The sequence below is a fragment of the Lissotriton helveticus genome, chromosome 2_2 (genome assembly GCF_964261635.1).
Source record: "Lissotriton helveticus chromosome 2_2, aLisHel1.1, whole genome shotgun sequence".
In the NCBI taxonomy this organism is placed as follows: Eukaryota; Metazoa; Chordata; class Amphibia; order Caudata; family Salamandridae; genus Lissotriton; species Lissotriton helveticus.
In genome coordinates, this window is record NC_136060.1 from 30,731,548 (window position 1) to 30,752,148 (window position 20,601).

Here is a 20,601-nt window from a genome sequence, read left to right on the forward strand (position 1 = left end):
CAGGGTTTCAACTCTTATTGAGCAACAATGCCTTGGTCGCACTGTTTCCAAAGACCAGTCTTCCTCCTCCGCATTGTTAACATGGTTATCCACTTGCACAAATGGTACTTAGTCTATTTACCGATTCCTCTACTCCAGATAATTTAACTTTCCATCTAACCCACGTGAGTTTCCGCTACTGTTTCGACTTAGCTACTATGTTCGGCTTTAGTAGCATATTATCCAGCATTGCCATCAGGTTATCCTGGCTGGCCTTCTCGTTGTCTGCTATGACCCCTAGTAGGGAGCTGGGAGAACCACTTCTGAACATGCTCTATGAAGCAAAGGAGAAAGAACGTTACCTAGAGAGATCCGAAAAACAACCAAGCACTCCTCCATAAAGAGGGTAAGACAGCAGAACAGCGCTTCCTAGAGGCCAATTGCCGGACTCAATACTGAGGTTAAAATCTTGGCAAAGGTTATGGCCGGTTGCCTTTTCCAATCGATAGACAAATTAATACCTGAACTGCTAGTTCAAATAAGGAAAAAAGCTACAATACTCTTGGGATGGACAGGAAGAGTAAAACTGGGAACTCTATTGGGGGTGGGGGGGGTAGTCCTATTTTGTCAGTCCTTATAGAGCTAGAGTGGCGGAGACTACCTGGATGTCTGAACTGGGTGACGTGTGGGACTCCCAGGAACTTTTCATTCCAAAAGAGGCCATGCCAATATGGTTTAGAATAAAACCAGTATTTGATATGTACAGATAAAGCATGCCCCCTTGTGGGTTATAGGGATAGATTAGTAGGTTCTGTCGAGGAGACGTCGCTTGCTAGTAAACTTTTTCCAGCCTCCCTGCACAAACCTGCAATATCACAGGTCGACAGAACTGAAAAGTGGATGTCAACCCTCAACTGTAACTACAGGGGGAAGTAGGAACAGGATTTGACCCTCCCAGAAGACAAAGATTTAAAATGGGGGCGGGGGGCGTTTGGGGGGGGGGGAAGAGGGGAGGCATTCTGACATCCCAGAGAGGTGGCTGTTAGGGTAGATTTTCGCTTGCCACACCTCATAATACTTTACAATGCCCATTTCACGTGAACTATGCTGTTTTTTTCAAAGGACAGCAGCGGACTGTAAAAGTTTGAGGGGTTGTGGCCACACTGGTACCCTACTGCACACTTTGGGATGTTCCACACAAACAATCATGTTGGTCCTAGATGCATCGCACATTCTTGGTCGACAGGAGTGGACTTGGTGCTAGGCCAGCAGCTGGCCCCATTGAGTATCTGGGGAAAAAATGTTTTACCCAAATATAAGTTATTGCTGTGTAATGTGGCTTTAATGGTGGCCAGAAGAAACACTAACAATGTGGGGAAGCCCAGAAGTGCTGAAACTGGAAAGGTAGACATTAAACATGGACGGTAAGTTAGTGTACAGAGCAAGAAGATGCGCACAGAAATTTGAAAATATATGGGTCTTGTGACAAGTGTTACATTTAGTGTTACATTTTTTGTAGGATGAAGGAAGGAGTAGTTAAAAGATGGTATGCAGGTTACCTTTGCTCCAGCTAATTTCACTGTGCATGAGAGCAGAACAAAACTCTTCAACGCAAGTCATGTCAAAACACTTATAAAAGCATTTGTCTACCTCAGTAAGTGGGAGGTAGGAGAGTGGTTCTCCATAAGCCTACAGGCTCCTCAAACATAAGGTTACCAAAGATAACCCCTTTTCTTCATTATATTGGCAAATTCGTTCTGCAGAGTCATCCGATAGGAAGACTCCCCACAGAAATGCTAAGTTATGAGTAAAAGGAGTGTATGAAAACTGACAACAGAAAGAAAGTTTTACAAGCAAGGCTGCCCAAAAAGAAGCTCACTGTTGGCAAAGACCAGCGTATAATAGTTTGTGTACAAAGAAGACAGCTGCTGCTTGGCAAATAACCAGAACAGGAACCCTCTCTTACCAGCCCCACGTTTTGGAGAGGGAGACTGGAACTCTTCCAGGTACTTTTCAAACATTGATGATTCATTCGGCAAAAAGAACACATATGGCTTACATTAACCTCACACTGTTGAAGTAGGAAGTCACAAACAGTACAGTTACATGTAACCAATCAGCCACCGGAAAGATGTACACTGGGATATTTCCTATTCGGCAAAGCCCCATTAATCTTTATGGGCTTGTTTATAGCATAACTATGCATGCATTGAAGATCTTGTGACTGTTCCATTATTGCACTTTTCTTTTTTACTTCTGAGAAGCAATGATCAGCTTATGTAAATTTTGGAATGTTCTACGTAGAAACTTCGGACTCGAAGGTTCAGCCTATTCAAATGCTATATAGTCTGAGAAAAATGAACAAACTCAATTTCTGAAATACAGGATATTAAGAAAATAATTTGGGCAGAAATATTGGAGCAACCCCCTTAGGTACGCTTCATTGGGAAAGAAAACTGTGTATGATGGCTTCAGACGAAGCTCTAAGCGCACCCACCCATCTAGGTCAACATTGTGACAAGAAAAACTGTCTGCAACATCAACAACCATAATGGGCCAGAGTGAAGTACTTTTTTTTTTAAAGGGGAATTTCCACATTGGGCATCTGAAGGAATGGATGGAAACATTCTCCGCAACCCATTCATGCCAAGAAAGACTGCTGTATTTTGAGCCAATTCTAGGCAGTTTGAAGATCACACAATGTGCATGATTCAATGCAACTGATGGAAAGAGTCTGCTGTAATTATTTGAATATGTAGGGTACGACATGGAATCACTCCTTTCCAGGAAGGGCTGATCGCTTGTACAAGATCTTGAGGAAAACGCCAAAGTCTAAAGTGCAATGTTGCACAATTGCGGAGCGAATATCTTCCCATCCTGGCCCTGCATCAATCCAGTCACCCCACGGACTCTACAGCTTGCACCTGTCCGGTTTAGGAGCGGTGAATTGCTAAAAATATTCAGAGTCCAGTGCAACACCTAGAAATATTGAAGATAATCAGCAGGATGAAGTACCCCTTTTAATAATTACTTAAGGCTACACACACACACACAAAATAAGCATTCAATTGTGTTAGGTAAAGTTAACAAGAAACGGATTTCCTAATAATTTAGATGGCATCATATTTTATCACATTTGGGTGTAAAACACAGAAGCCTACTTTAAGCAGATCCAGCATACCATTGCAATAGCATATTCTAAAGTTGGTGGTAAAGTTTGTTTCTGTACCATCTGAAAACAAAAAGTTAGGAGAACTTTTTTTATTGTTATTTGCTTACAACAGTGCCGATTACAAACACTTGTAATTTTCAGATCATACATTGCACAAGGCAGTCCCTAGGGGGGATGGGGAAGGGAGCAAAGTGTAAATATTTACACCTTTCAATTTTCGACGTGCACTTTTCAATCGCTGATAATAGTATGTCTATGTGGCTCCATGACAGTATGTGTGCATTAGTCACTTAAGTCTGGGTCGGGTTCCTCAGGGGGAGGGGCGCATAGGTTTCCTCAGAATGAGTTCCATTTCCCCCACACCCATTTTCGGGGACACCCTCGGTATGAACACCGCTTTTTCTGCCACCATTGCTCTGTCTAAGTCACAACACCAATGCTGATGTAGGGAGACCGTTGGTGCTCCCCAATGTTGAACAAGACTCCGTTTAGCCATTGTGATCCCTAAGGTTTCCCAGGCCTTTGCTGCATGATTAAGGTCTGTTGGCTCCCATATATTGAGAAGGCACCTCTGTGGTTCAAGGGACCTCGAAGCCGCATTCCTGGGTGATCGTGGCCATGACAGCCCCCCAGTGTTTGGTGATTTTGGGCAGTCCCACAGTGCGTGGCAAAAAGTGCTTGCTAGCCCGCAGCCCCATAGACCAAGGTGGTTTTATTTTGTGAAGTGTTGTTCTGGTGTAGAATGTTCTGTGCAGTATTTTCAATTTCACCAGTTGGAGCCTGGATGGGATTGCCACTTCACGCTGGAATGCTAGTGCCTCCTGCCAGTCCTGTTCGTCCATGTCTCCGAGCTCAGCCTGCCACTTCTCTCAGGTTGTGTGTGGGATGTGATGAAGCAAGGTGCAGAACAATATTTTGTTCAAACTTGCGAAGTTAATCTCTCATAATCATAATTGAATTAATATGCTTGTGGTGAAAATACTAATCAACATAGTATAAGAGTTCTTGCGTCAGTACACGCGGGATAAACTAATGTGCTTTATGTCGCAAACGCAAAGGAAAAATAATAAACTAACCTTGTCTATTGTCTTTGTCAGTATTAAATGCGGCTGTTTAACTAATGGCATGTGCTTATTTTTGCGTGCTTATGTTATGTCTTTGTGATAAACGCATAAAAGAGTTCCTGCAGTTCCTAAAGGAAAGAAAGGTAGATATAATGCTGCTTATTTGTGCTTTAGCCAGGTAACATAATTAACATGATTAATTAGTAAAGGGGGTGGGTAACTGTAGCGAGGTGACCGGGACAGTTCCCAACAGTAAGGGCGGCAGAGAAGTTTCCTGGTGGTCTGTTCATGACGAGGATATGGTTGCTCCTTCTCCACAGGACGATCCTTTTGCCTGGGGGAGCCCGTCGCAAGAAATACAACACGGCCCCTTTAACTGGCCGACGGAACAGGACGCCGGGACTGCCCATCGTGACGTATCCTTCATCGCATTGGATAAATCCCCGGAAACTTGGAGGTCGGGGTGTGACGTCACCGACTCGGGAGGAGGCCGCGAGGAGGAAGTAACAGAATGAGTTTCAATTATTTAATTAATTGAGGTCTTGTGTTTGTTTAATAATAGTTTCCAAAGTGAGGCCTAATGGTGGTTCAGCTTGTCCAGAGCGATTCTTTGCACATGCGTAGCTGTGAAGACTTTTACTGCAAAATGATCACAAATTGAAAAGCAGTTCAGCTGAGTTGAACGTGCACTCTGAGAAAAGCTCTAGGACAGGAATTTGATTTGCTTGCCAAGGCTAGGAAGTAAATAATTGAAACTCGTGGAAAAAGTATCTTTCCTGAGGAAGCTGGAAGACGTGGTAATGAGAGACAATAGGGCTTATGTAAAAGCCTGGGCCTGGTCAAGTAACGGAGCTGACCTAACTAATTTTATCGTGGACTGACACAGGACAGCCAATGAAAAGCTCGGAATCGTACAAAAATATGTAAAATGTAGAAAGTTTAGCTAGAAAGAAAGGTATAAAACCCGACACTTGGAACGGAGAAAAAACTCTTCTTTCCGATTCCTGATGAAGTGACATGCTGTCGGACTTTTGGTGCACGTAAGGACAGCAGACTTTAAATGATTTTTCCTTTCTAGATGGAGTGAGAATCAGACAGGGAAATAGATTTAGGGAATGGAAACTATTATTTTGCTTTAAATTCATGTTTCTGAGCTTGCTTTTAAAATGTCAGTTCATTAATTCATTACCTTATTAAAATGCGGCTTTCTTGATTGCTTATAAAATAAAGATTTCTAAAACAAATGCTTTTCCTTTATGATAAAGTTAATAAAAATTAGATTTGAAATGACAAGCTGGTCTTGTTTATTCATGATCTAGTTATCAGCTGAATCAATCGCCTTAGTGACCTGATGATAAATGTTTTTAAAACCATGGTGAAAATAGATAAACAGCTGTTGTATATAATTTGTAAATGTATGAGTAGTTTGATTAATCAGACCACATGATTCAGTTGCTCAAAAATTGTCTCATTGGTGTTATGGGCCGTTATAAGTGATTCATGGTTAATGGCGAGTATTGAGGTGATAGGTAGCGTTATTGAGACAGTTTTTCAATAGGAGCGCTGGATCAGATGTTTCTGATAATTTATCAGTTTGCGGTATGTAAGAGATTGCTTTTTTGGTTAGGCAGTCTGTTAGTAGACTGTCTTCGAGCGGTGAGGACTCCGGGAGATCAGTACCCTGGGTTATGGCTCTTGTAAGTGCATGTTTGATTTGTAGGTATCGGAATTGATCCATATCTGCCACCTGGTATCTCTTGTAACTGGGCAAAAGGAACGGTCTCCCCCTTCATCCACAGCACTCCAACCCTAGATATACCAATAAGGTCCCATCGAGAGAATCCTTTACTGTTGCGAAGCGCACCCAGTCTCGGGGTGTCCCAAAGTGATGTGTGTAGTGTAAGCACTCTCTCCCAGCCAAGCACTCGTAGTGCTGTGTACCAGATGTGCACTGTATGTGCTGTCGGGCCGATCAGTGTGTTTTTCCAAGCTTTATTATATAGTGCACCAAGGATTCAGTCTGTGCTAAGGGTGTGCCTATCCAGGCGTAGGGCCGGTCCCTCCTGTGGGGCGTGAAGCCAGTGGTTAACTGCTATGAGCTGGGAGGCCCAGTAGTCTAGTTGAATGTTGGGTAGGGCAAATCAACAATCGTACCAGCTCCTTACAAGCTTGCACATTGCTATGCGGGGGCCTTTCCCTCCCAAAGGAGGTGGCCCCCCTCCTCCTCAATTGACTTAAAATAGGAGTGGGAAACCGGGTTTGGTGTGTTTTGTAGAGTGTATAAAAACCTGGGGAGAGCAATTATTTTGAACAGAGCCGCTCAGCCCAAGAGTGTCAGGGGCAGGGAGTGCCAGTGTTTCATGTCACTGCGGAGTCTAAGGGGTGGTAGCAGTTAAAGCTCGTAAAATGGAGTAGGATCTGGCGTGATATTTATGCCCAGATATTTGAACCCATCAGTCGCGATTTGTATCGTGACACCTCTGGGCAGGGGTGGAGGGGGGGCATTAAGATTGTATAAGATAGAGAGAACATCTTATTTGAAAAATTTCAGAACCAAAATGACTGCAGTTAGCACTGAACGTCTCGATTCTGGATACAATCCTGAATTATACTAATATTAGAAAGTGGAATGGGCCAGAGTGAAAAAGAATTTCTAGCAAATGTTTTGGTCTTTCCTGGTATTGAAAGAATACGGGCAGACCATAGTAGACACAACATAGTACACACTGGGTAGAAGGCCTGGGACATACACGAGGCCCCAAAAACAAAAAACTGAAATGTGTGTACTTCGCGCTAGTATTAGCTACAGGGGCTACTGCAATGAAATGAAAAGCAACTACTGCTCCACATGTGACAAGAAATGTGAGGTGTTATACTGGGTGGAAATAAGGCATAGCTCTTCAAAAAGAAGAAATGGTCTGCATAAAAAGCTCATAGCAGAATCTGGAACAAGCTAATCCAGAGGTTGATAGAGGATAGGGAGCAATAACAGACCACTGTGAAGCACCAATGCAATGGTCCACCGGAAAAAGTTGCCAGTCCATTACATTAACACCTTGAGACAAACAACTCTGAAGGGGACCTAACCCCGACAACTATAACTAAGTACTTTTCAACTGCATAACAATGGCAAGAAATAATTTAGAACATATGCCTGTAGCACCCTAGAATGAGTGGGAGCACTGTCTACTAAACTTAGCTTGCGACAGAAATAGTAATTTATACCTGTACGATTACATGACACTGATGTGCTACATAAATCGATACTCTCCAGGGACAAAGGAAGGGAACTGAAGGGGAGGGAAGTTCTATTTGGTTTATTGATTTGGTCTGGTCAACTTAGGTTTACTAATCTCTATTCACCCTGTACAGAACGAAAGCAGAGTTAACTTCACTCAAGTAAGATTACAAACAAGATAGGACAACAAAAATGCCACTATAATTTCTTACAAATGTAAGAGAAGAATATTCAAAAAATGAAATGTATGGGAGAGCTATGTGCAGAGATCTGGAGACATTTACATGGCATAAAACTATGGGCCAGATGTACGTAGTTTTTTGATGTTGCAAATGGCCAGATCGGGCAGTTTGCGACTGCAAAAAGACTTTGTATGTACAGAATCTTATTTTGCGATTTGGTAACCTAGTATTAAATCGCAAAATGGGTTTGCGATTCGGTATTAGGAAGGGGCATGTTAAGAGTGTCCCTTCCCCCGCAGTAGTATATGTGAATGTTTTGCGACACAACTAAGATTGCAAAACATTCGCATTTTACCACCAGCTACGCGTTGTGGTAACCCATTCGCAAATGGGGAATGGGTATCCAAGGGAGCCCTTCCTCTTTGTGTATGGATGTAAAAAACTTTTTTTTTTTTTTTTTAAGGGCAGGCAGTGGTCCCACATATCACTGACAATTCTTTAAAAATGAAAAAACGATTCATTTTTGTTTTTGAAATGCATCCCTTTTTCCTTCAAGGAAAAGGGGCTGCATTTCAAACAAGCATTGAAAATGCAATAGGTCTCGCCTTTGATTAAGTAAAAGCCATTTGCATTGCTAATGGTATTGTATAGCAAAGCAAATGGCTTTAACTTAATGAAAGGCGAGACCTATTGCATTTTTAATGCTAGTTTGCCATCCAAGCCATTACCACTGTATGAAAATATATGTCCTGTTAAACACCCCAATTGTCCCTTGCAAACCATCTGTCTTCTACTACAGCCAAAGAAAAACATCTAAACAGTTTGCGTCATCTTTGGACCTAAAGTGAACCCTGGGATAAATATGCCAGTCACGTGCATTTTCAAACAGAAATTTAACAAGACCGTGACAGAAGAACATTAAACTATGAGTGAACAAATATCATGTTGGAGACCATACAGGCTCTGACAGAAAATGGGTAGACTGTAGCTTCAAGGCAGTCTTTTCTGACGTCAACATATGTATTTGTATGGTATGTGTTCAAAATAAGAAACTATGCAAGACGATTTTGAAGTATTTAGCAAAGAGCATGCAGTGTGTTGGGCCATTTTGGGAAGCTTAACAAAATATTTTAAATGTGAAGGCACTGTATCTCCTAACAATTTCGACGCCTCATCAGGGGTAGTAAGCACTATATAAATGCAATTGCAATTACAATATAAAAACCAGCGAGTCAGCCAATGCTCCTCACACTAAGATACACCCCGTAATATGGACACTTCTTATGAGACCCAGGGCAATTGCCCAATCTGCCCATCCCTTAAATCGCCTCTATCTCCTGTACTTCTCATCTGCGCTTGGAAAACTGTTGCATGTCAGTGTGGTACATCTTCTGTTTGCCAAGTTTGCACTGCTCATGTCTGAAAATGTATGTGCTTTGTGTATGGAAACCTTGGACCCTCACATGCTGTGCCTCAGTGTAAGGTTGCGCTGATCTACCTGTGTTGTGTAAGAGGGAATTAGCACTGCTGCTTTGTGAGTTGTACCAGTGTTGGGTGCCTTAACTGAGCTTGAAACTCTGCACATCGATTGTCATTTCCTATTTGTAATAATATGGAGTGCAACATTCTGGTAAATTATTCGACCACTCGAGCGATGCCCTTGTTAAATTGTCCTTCCTCTCGTTCTTCGTCCTTCCACAAAAATTCCACCACAATTTGTAGTCCTATATGGAATTTTCAAAATTCTGAATTCTATTTTGCTAAAAAAAACACCTCACTTGGGCTCTACAGAACGTGAGCACATTAACGGCCGCCATGCTTGATCCTGTGTCGGAAATGAGGCCACGAGAAGCGACGGACCGAGGAACACGTCGAGCAAAATCTACCGGCCATTTTGGATGTGTGGATTTCTGTTTTACTATGGAAATATTTGGCAACCATGCAGGTTGTCTGTGCGAGTCTTTCCTCTAATACCTTTCTCTTGATCAAGACTTGAGCAGTTGCACATGTGCAGTCTAGTTCACGACAAGATTGATGGGTGGGCGGTACTCACGCAGCATTCATGTCACGCCGTGTCCCATGTGACCTTCATCCTCTTCTAGGCTGAGCTTTTTTTGCGCACAGAGAGCAGTAGAGCAAAGTGTAACTGACAGCTCACGGTGGTCAGACCATTGCTTGCTGCCATTACTGGACCGGTCTCTGCCGACATGATACCGAACACTGGGTGAGTGAGGGGTCACTGACCACTTACTTTTAAAAAGTTAATGAGGACTCTCAGAGTTTGACTAACTGCCTCGGGTGACTCCAAAACATGCAGTCTGGTGCATTTAGATGGGAACAGAGACATTCCCCGCGTTCCTGGTCAAGACGACGTACAGGAAAAAGCATTTCCGTTGCTAGGACACCAAAATGCAAAATGGCACCTGCTTTCCACAGTCCCTACGGACTACGGACACGCACATGCTGTTTGCTATGAACACATAGCAAGAGCAGTCATGTTCGTCCATGCAGATGCGCGCAAGGAAGCCCTCCGCTGAATTAATTCCAAAAGGTATTCGCGAGAGCAGCGCATGCGCGGTTTTCACTAGGCGAGACCTAAAAATTAAAAAGTTGTGGTTATACTTAAATGCAATGACAGATATGGTGGCCTGCTGACTTTTGCAGGCAAACATTGATTTTAGTGATTCCCAATGGGTCGTAAATTACGACCTACCTCATGAATATGAAGGAGGTGGGTCTATTTTCGACCCACTCGGAATCTCAAACAGTGAAAAACACTGTAGTACATCGCAGTTTGCAATTTCCTAATAGCGAATCTCAAACATTTGCTATTAGGTAATTGCAAACATCTCTATGTACATCTGGCCCTATTAGAGCATGAACATAGCTGCAAGGTCTAATAAATCCATGAGTGACAAGAAGATTGTAGTGTTCAAGCACAAGTTGACTACGCCCAAGCACATTTGGTTAACTGCCGGCAATAAATACAATTTGTAAAAGAATGAACCATGTAAAAAAATCTATGGGGTGCATCTCAAACCACGCCATATAGTTTGCATTAAGTTTAGGACTTCATATCAATCTGAATTGATGAGTAGTAGACCGTTATCTGTGCAAGCTCTTCCCTATGCATGAAAGACTAAACCCATGCAGACTACTAGCATTAGGTAGTTCCACCCTGCAGCATGATAACATTTTACCCATATACAGTTTACAGGCACGCAACAGTCTACTGGTCATGAAGAACCCCACATTTAATGATGAGTATTCAAAGAGCCATGATTTCCAGCACAACAAAAAGCCAGAGCCTGGAGTCTTGGATATCGCATCAAAAAATGAAGTGAAGAGCACTTTACATTTTTTTTCTACCTTTTACCTATAATGGATACGAGTGCTCTTTTGCCAGAGGCAAAGTAGATATGAAAGACAAATTAACAAAACTTATATGATTATACTTTGTGTATGCAAGAGAACTGGATAGAGTATACAGAAAACCTTTCCCTGTCATGACAATTTTACTGTAGCAATCTAGGTTCAGTGTTGCAGCACTGCTACGGCCATTATAGTTACTATGTTGATTGATTTTGGAGAATAAATTGCTGATCTTTCTTTACAAACACAGCCTTCAGTCCACCTTGCCCGCTCATGCACTCTCCAACCAAAGAGAATGCAATACTACCTGAAGTTCAAAAGACAAAAGCTGACAGATGGAAAAAGATCAATCTGTTTCCGTCAATATACTATATAAGCCATCACTGTACTAAAGTGAACAACTGAACAAGGAAAAATGTTGACATTTATATATTTCTACCACCTGTTTCTTCAGGTTTGCCTTTGAAAAGATTAAAAATTAACTCAGTGTTACGAAAGTTAGAATTACATTTTTTAAAAATGGCCGTCACATCTAGAGAACCAGGAGATAAATTTAACTCCAGCGCTTCTTGCACCAAGATATAGTTGCCTTGTGAAGGAAAACATAACAAGTCAATTGCTTTGAGATGTATTGTAAAGCTTACCTCCAGCGACTTCATGCTGAGAATTTCAACCCCACATTTCTTCCCCCGCTCCACAAGGTCAGTCTCAAAAGAATCCATGATGATAATGGTGCGAAGGACTGGAATTTGCTTCTTTTCCACGTTGTCTAGCAAACATTTAGCTTTATCTGTGTTGTCACAGAAAACTAGTGCGATTTCAGCTGAGACAAGGAGATAAAAGCATTACATAACAGAGGAACCAAAAGTATGTGTGTAACATACATCAACCAGCAGTTTGATAAGCAGACATTCACGTCACATTAAAAATGTTAATCACTATCAAAATTACCTCTTTAGACTTGGAATACGCCCATGTAGGATGAATTGATAAGCTATAGACATTACCATGCATGACTTCTGTGCTTCCTGCTTCTCCCAAGTGCTTTCTTGTATGAAGATCTACTCGCTCTCCCTTTCCTGTGCTTCAAAGGTGTTGCTGTGGAGTGTCAGAGAAGCTTGTGTGTTTCTTGGGGACAGGGGAATACGCCTGCTGTACATGCTTACAGTTGTACAGAGTGGCATTGTGTGGATACATCGTTACCAATTAAACAGCTGTTCTAAGAACCTGGGAAACTAAGTTCAAACCCATTCTCCCAACCCCCCCCCTCTACGGTGAACAAAATGTATGATCTGGAGCAAATTGTGTCAATTGTATTTAATCATCATATGGTATGCATATAGGAACATTTGGTTACTGCAGGAAACTATACTTGGGGGACACCATTAAACCTAACGGTCACTTGGCAGAGATCAATTTGTTCACCTTTAGGAGGACTGAAATTTATATTTAATGTGATCAATGTTGCACTATAATACCTACATATTCAATAGTGAATCCACAGAGACAACCATCCCAAAAAGATACATTACAATAAAAACAGTAGGACCACGAATATAAAAATATAAAACCCTCCTCACAACACTGATCAAAGTATTAAAAAGATAAATGAGGTGATTTTACTGGCACCAATTCTGGTCTAAAACGGTCTATAACATACAGTTAAGTAAAAAGTTCACAGTAAAAACATCCGAGATCTCCCCATACAGCAGATAACAATTTTTCCCACAGTACAAAGTGGTTTCTCAACATTTTTAGATGACATATAGACAGCTTAAACTTTTAAACATGACCAATCTTTTTAGACGATTGAAAAATGTACAGAGGGCAGATTCAACATTAAAAATATATCTCCTCACATTTTTTGCAGGAGAATTTTTGCATACTGGAGCAATATAGTTAAGTGCCACAGCTTCTAAGCCTGGGCAAAAGATCAGCACATTAAGTAAACTTTGTATCATGGTGTTACAAAATGGACAGCTCGGTAAACCCTTTAACCCCAGACTTTTGCCCATGCTTTAAATCTCAATTGAAGCACACCAAGTTTAAACTTCATATAAAATACTACTAAACCGGAGGTTTTAAATTTGCTAAATAAAATTGCATTACAGCACGTGTAACAAATGAACAGTTTAATTGTAGTCTTGACATCCGATGAAAATGCTCTAAATCAATTTGAGAAATGTAACGCTTCCATTGTTTCAATTTTAATGAGAACTAATGAAATTATTTTAAAAAAGTTTCTTTTAAAAGATATAGTTGAACTGAATAACAATCATTTTGTAACAATAAATGCCTTTTCAGACTCATGCACAAATGCTCTCAAATTGAGATTTTAATCACATCTTTACCACTAGAAAAAATCTGGTGAGCATAGTGGAGAATTTGACCAACAAGCCCTGAAGTTAATACTCAAATGCAACCTCTAAATTAATAATTTGTATTCTGGATAACTGTTCCGGGCCTGATTAAAATTGCTGAAGTTTAGACTCCACTCTGGCGTGATGCTTCAAGGTAACTAATGGGTGGATTTCTGCTGCATAGAATACTGGTGGAATTTTTTTAGGTTCATTCTGTAACAAAAATAAAATTTCTCTACCCAGCCCCTTACAGAAGTAAAACATTTATTCAGACCAAACCTAAATGCTGAGGCTTTAGCAATTTGCCCCTTGACATGAATCGACCAAGAAAGGTTATTTAAAATAAGTGCCCCGCTGCCCGACCAATCTAGAGCCCACTGACTGACCACAGGCGTAGGGTTAGTATACCTGCACTATATCCAGCGCTGTAATCTGGCCCCGAGACCAGCTATGGCAAGCACCAACTGGAGATCCAACCAGTGCAGAAGGTCAAATGTCTTTTTGGCATCGATAGAGTATGTGGACTGATGTATGGGACCGACTAAGGAGATGGAAAAGGCGTTTAGTGTGATCGCTGCAGCCCCTCTTGGGAATAAACCCAGTCTGGTCCGGATCTACCAGGCTCTGCATAGAGGGTGCGAGGTGGGCTACCAATATACTGGTGAGGATCTCATCAGCATATAGCAATGAGATGGAGCAATAGAAGAACAGAGTGTGGGGTCCTTTCCAGGCTTGGGGAGTATTGTAATGGTAGCCTCGGTTTCTGTGAGGGAACTGGACCTGCTAAAAGTTTTATTGAGGGGAGCAGGGGGGGGTGGGCACGAATGTTTTATAAAAACCAGAAGTGTAGCCATCTTGGCCATGTGCTTTACTGGACTGCAGGCGAGCTATGGTCATGAATACCTCTTTGAGATAAATATCACTGTCAAGTTGCAAGACATCCTCTACTGGAATGTGGCCCGTATGGACCCGGGCAAAGTAGATTGCAATGCTCCCCAGATTAAAGTGCCTCCACCATGTATAGTGTAGAGTAGAAGTGCTCAAAATCTTGTGCTATTTGCTCATCCTCATGCACTTGTGAGCTTTGCAACCACTCAATCTCAGAGTACCTTAGCGCATACCAGTTGTGCCAAAGGACGCCCTACTTTAATGCCCCCCTGCATAGTATTTCACCTTATTCAGGTCTAGGACCTTAAGCTGCTTTCGGGCTATTGTAGATCGGCACTTTACTTTTTGGGAGCCAAACATCTTCTGGGCCTCCTTTAATTCCTTTACCTGCCCTTCTAGTCTGAGTAGTTTGTCTTTTCTGTCTATTAAGTCCAGCAGTGATAGCTAAAAAGCTGCCTCGTAACACTGCTCGAATAATAAGGCGATGGGGTATTGGATGCATCATTGGTGCTAAGAAAGGTCCAAATTCTGTCACTGATTTCTGATATAGTTGAGGCATATGTCAGTTTATGATCAAGGCGCCAGGTGTGAGACTAATTTGGAGTCAGGGACGTGCAGTGTGAGATGGGTAAATGGTTAGAGAGCAGCCACGCCAACATCCACCAATGTGGTAGTAGCTGTAAAACGTGTCAAGGTCAGAAATAAATCTATTTCTGGCATTGATTTACTAGGCTGCTGAGAAGTAGATGTAGCCTTTTACTGCGGGATGACGTAGTTGCCACAAGTCCACCAGTCCCAGGTCCGTTTGCACCCCCCCCCACCCCCCCCGGCCATCTGCCCCATCCTCTAAGCCAATCTATCAGGGGTGGCCATCACTCGGCCCACAGCATCCAGGATAAAAGCTCCTAATGATTGTGCGGTGCATAGATGTTAAGTGTAAATGTGTATGCATTTATCGAGATGAATAAGGAAAGTAGTCTGCCCGATAGCTACACTTGTGTATGGATGACTTGACCCGGGGAGCGCATGGCCAAAATGACCACCACCCCGCTAGTTTCCCTGGACCAGAAGTGAAGTATTGCTAGCCAAACCATTGGGTCCGCAAGTGTTTCCAGTCAGCATCGAGAAGGAAAATGCTACTTTCCAGTATACATCAGTTCTCGTCTTGGCATGTAATGCTGCAGATCCACACACTATGCATAGGTCGCCATCTGGTGTTTGGCCCGGATGCTTGCACTTGTTTTGTCTTGGAAAAGTCTTTGAACGTCACAAGATAGGTGACTCCACCTTTGGATGATAGTGCGCATGGGCATAGACTCCATCCTCAGATTTATTTTCACCAGCAGGGAAATGGAGTTTTTTTAAGAAACAGAGAATATGCCCATGTATGCTGTATCTGTATAAGATAATACTGGAACAGATAAAGGTAGCCGGGGAGGTGGGTGGGCGTGTGTGGATCTGCAGCTCTACATGCCAAGAACAGATGCATACTGGTAAGTAGCATTTTCCATTCGAGGCATATGAGCTGCAGTTCACACACTATGCATAGATTGTATAGCAGTACCCCTCCTTAGCGGCGACCACCAGTATCTGTTGCAGTAGTTTGAAATAATTACACAAAAATGCCATTGAAGCCCCCATCTTTCGGGTAGAATGTGCTTTAGGAGGAACAGATAACGTATGTTTTGCTTTGTTATAGTAAATTTTTATGCATTTGACAATCCACCTTGCTATCCCAGATTTTGATACAGGGTTGCCTTTAGGTGGGGGTGAGAAGGACACGTAAAGTGGTTTGGTCTTGCGAAAAGGTTTGTTTTCAATGTAATAAAGCAGTGCTCTTTTAACATCGAGTGTGAAGAGCTCTCTTTGCGACTGTTTGTGGTTGCGAGAAAAATACTGGCAACTCCACAGACTGAGATGAAAGGGAGAAATAACCTTGAGGAGAAATTTTGGATTGGTTTTGAGAACCACTTTGTTATAATGGAGTTGTAAAAATGGTTCTTGAATAGTGAGTGCCTGTAGCTCACTGACTCTAAGGGAAGTAATGGCCACCAGGAGAACAATGTTCCATGTTAGAAATTGTAATTCACATTTGTGCAGAGGTTCGAATGGAGGGACCATGAGTCTTGTGAGAACAAGGTTTAAATTCCATACAGGTGAGGGTGGTACCCAAGGAGGAATTATTCTTTTAAGGTCTTCCATAAATACTTTGATGGCAGGCACCCTGAATAGCGACAAGTGTTGTCTATTTTGTAGGTTGGTTGCTATGGCAGCGAGGTGTAACCTAATAGATGTGTATGCTAGATTACACCTTTGGAGATGTAGTAGATAACCTATGATGTGTTGGATAGACACAGCTAAAGGATTGATAGTGTTACTGTGACAGTATATCACAAATCTTTTCCACTTGGCTGCATAGCAGGCTCTGGTGGTGGGGCGTCAGCTTCTCTGATAACCTTCCTCCGGAATTTATGAATGTTAAGGTAACCAAACTCTAAGATCTCACGAGCCAGATCGCTAGGTTGAGCTATGCTGGGTACGGGTGTCCGATCTCTCCATGGTTCGGGGTTAAGAGGCATGGGGAGAGGTGTAGGTTTGGGTGTGGGACTACAGATCGTTCCAGTAATGTGGTGTACCACGGTTGTACAGCCCATGTTGGAGCAACTAGGATAAGAGTCAGTCAGTGTTGCTGCAGTTTGCGCACCACCAGTTGAATGAGGGGAAGAGGCGGAAAAGCGTATGCAAATTTGCCTGACCAATTCCTCCTTATTGCATTGCCTTTGGATAGTGGTTGTGGATATCTGGCAGTGAAGCTTGGGCATTTGGCGTTTTCCTGTGTGGCGAAGAGATCTATCTCAGATTGTCCCCACATATGGAAAAACAGTTGAAGAACTTGCAGATAAAGTTCCCATTCGTGAATCTGTTGCATCTGACAACTTAACAGATCTGCTATATTGTTCTGGACTCCTGGAACGTGTTGGGCTAGGAGAAAAATGTTGTGGGGTATAGCCCATCTCCATATGCTTTGTGCTAGTTGAGAGCTGTAGGGAGTGTGTCCCGCCTTGTTTCTGTATGTAGTACATTGCTGTCATGTTGTCAGTGCAGACTAGGACAGCTTTTCCTGATATTTGTTTCTGGAATGACTTTAACGCCAGAAAAATGGCTAGGGACTCCAGGTGATTGATGTGGAGTAACCTTTGTTGAGGCGTCCACCTGTCCTGTATGGTGTGATTTAATAGATGAGCTTCCCAGCCGGAGAGTGATGAGTCTGCTGTTAGCACAATCTGTGGAACCAGCTCGATGAACGGTCGCCCCTTGGAAAGGTTTTGGGTGACCTGAACTTCCACCTCGAGAACAACAACTCAGCCAACCTGATCGACAACCTCGGCCTCCGACAACTCTTCACCGCACCCACCCATGCCGCCGGCCACACGCTGGATCCAGTCTTCTCCACAGGCTCCCACGTCGCCTTCGACCACATCGCCGAACTCCACTGGACCAACCACCGCTGCATCCATTTCACCTTCAAGAAACCAACCACACACCACCGCACCCAACAGCTGCCTCGTCCCTGCTGGAGCAAAGTCACCGAAGACCAGCTGATCACCTCCCTCGCCAAGAACACACCCACCGACCCCACCAACCCAGACGTCGCAGCCCACAACTTCGCACAGTGGATTAACGACTGCATCAACACCCTCGCCCTGCTCAAGAAACCCTCCAACAGCCACGCCAACAAGAGAGCTACCTGGTTTACCGACAAGCTCCAGACTTCCAAACGCGCATGCCGGAAACTGGAGAAGACATGGCTCCACGAACGCACACCGGACAACCACACAGCCCACAAGGACACCACCCGCAGACACCACCTCATCAGATTAGCAAAGAGATCCTCCTTCAAAGACTGCTTGGATAACAACGCACACAACCGCAAAGAGCTCTTCAGTATCATAAAGGAACTTTCCAACCCCAACCCCAGCGCCAACGCCATCCCGCCCTCACAAGAACTGTGCGACTCACTAGCCATCTTCTTTCACCGCAAGATCACTGACATCCACGACAGCTTCAACACCACGACCGCCCCGACTACGCCAGACTCCACCCCCGTGTGAACACCACCAGCATCAACCGCCTGACCTCCTGGTCCAACGTCGAGACACGCAAGGTCATGAACTCCATCCACTCTGGATCTCAGTCGGACCTGTGCCCTCACCACGTATTCAAAGCAGACGCAGCCATCGCACCCCAACTACGAAAGGTCATCAACATCTCCTTCGAAACAGCGACATTCCCAGAAAGCTGGAAGCACGCTGAAATCAACGCCCTCCTCAAGAAGCCCAAAGCGGGCCTCAAGAACTTCCGGCCCATCTCCCTGCTCCCCTTTCCGGCAAGGGCCATCGAGAAAATAGTCAACATGCAACTGGCCTGCCACCTGGAAGACAACAACATCTTGGACCCGTCCCAGTCTGGATTCAGACGAAACCACCGCACCGAGTCAGCCCTCATCGCCGCCACAGACTACATCAGGCACCAACTAGACAATGGCGACACATCAGCCCTCATCCTCATGATCCGGTCAGCCGCCTTCGACACGGTCTGCCATCACACGCTAAAGACACACCTCATAGAAGGCAGAATCCAAGAGAAGGCTCTCGACTGGACCACGTCCTTCCTCGCCGGCAGAACTCAGAGCGTCCGCCTCCCACCCTTCCGATCCAAAGCCACCGACATCTGCGGTGTCCCCCAGGGCTCATCCCTCAGCCAGACACTGTTCAACGTCTACATGGCCCCCTCACACAAGTGGGCCGCCATCACGACCTCAACATCATCTATGCCGACGACACCCAGCTCATCCTTTCCCTCACCAAGGACCCACACACCGCCAAAACCAACCTCCACGAGGGAATGAAGCCCGTTGCCGACTGGATGAGGAGCAGCCGTCTGAAGCTAAACTCAGACAAGACGGAGGTCCTCATCCTCGGACCCACCCCCTCAGCCTGGGACGACTCCTGGTGGCTGACCACACTGGGAACAGCACCAACACCCACCGACCACGCACGCAACCTAGGTTTCATCCTCGACTCCTCCATGTCTAAGCAGGTCAACTCCGTCTCCTCCTCCTGCTACAACACCCTCTACATGCTCCGCAGGATCTACAAGTGGATCCCGACCGAAACAAGAAGAACGGTGACACAGGCCCTCGTCAGCATCAGACTGGACTACGGCAACGCACTCTACGCAGGAATCCCAGCCAAACACCTACGATGACTACAATGCATCCAAAACGCCTCCGCCTGACTGACAGTCAAAGTCCCCCGCCACAACCACATTACCCCCCCACCTCAGAGACCTACACTGGCTCCCCGTCGACAAGAGGATCACCTTAAAGCTCCTCACCCACGCACACAAAGCTCTCCACAACGCCTACCTACATGAACAGCAGACTCAGCTTCCACACCCCCACCGACGAGCTCAGCTCCGCCAGCCTCGCCCTCGCCGCTGTCCCCCACATCCAACGGACGACCTCCAGCGATAGATCTTTCTCCTACCTCGCCGCCAAGACCTGGAACACCCTCCCCACCCACATTCGGAAGACCCAAGACCTACTCACCTTCAGAAGGCTCCTCAAGACCTGGCTCTTCAAGCAGTAGCAACACCCCCCGCCCCCTTCCCTCGGCGCCTTGGGACCCTCACGGGTAAGTAGCGCGCTTTACAAGTACTCTGATTGTTCCACCATTGCAGAGAACTATGCGTGTGGCTGTCGTCCAACACCAGATCTGTCAGCTGACCGTGAGCCTGGTTCCACTGATGTGCTAAGCATTCCTGTAGGGGACGCATCTGGAGTCTTGTGTGAGGTACTATAAAGATGCAAGAGGCCATTATCCCCATCAGCTTCATGAACACTATCTGAAAGAGCGTTGCGTCTGAGGTTTTGTTATGAGGCTTTGTATGCTTGCCATCCTGGGTGGACTGGGATGTGCAAGTGCTTTTGAGGTGTTTGTGGCACTGAGGTACTGTTGTATGTGGGATGGTTGTAGGGGGATTGGTTTGTGGTTTATGGTAAACCCAACACAAGTGTGATGTACACACTTGGCTGTATGACTTGGCTTTTATGAGCCTGTCGTGTAGGTATGGCAAGACGTGAATTTGCTGTCTTAGGTGAGCTGCAACCACTGTCAGACATTTGGTGAAGAATCTGGGCACTGTGGTGACTCCGAATGGGAGTACCTTGAATTGGTAATGCTGACCGTCCACTACAAACCGGAGATATTTCCTCTGAGAGGTGTGAATGGGACTATGGAAGTAGGCGTCCTTGAGATCTAGAGTGGCAAGGAAATCGCCTTGT

General features: G+C 44.4%; 1 protein-coding gene across 9 annotated transcripts in view; it reads right to left on the reverse strand.

The window, feature by feature from the left end:
- The window catches only part of ACSL1 (acyl-CoA synthetase long chain family member 1), a 511,045-nt gene that overhangs the window by 184,443 nt on the left and 306,001 nt on the right, over positions 1 to 20,601 (reverse strand). For all 9 annotated transcript variants that reach the window (XM_078678020.1, XM_078678028.1, XM_078678025.1 and 6 more), the window contains exon 7: positions 11,652 to 11,830. In XM_078678020.1, coding sequence (XP_078534146.1) covers positions 11,652 to 11,830 — 179 coding nt within the window. The remainder of the gene's footprint in view (positions 1 to 11,651; positions 11,831 to 20,601) is intronic.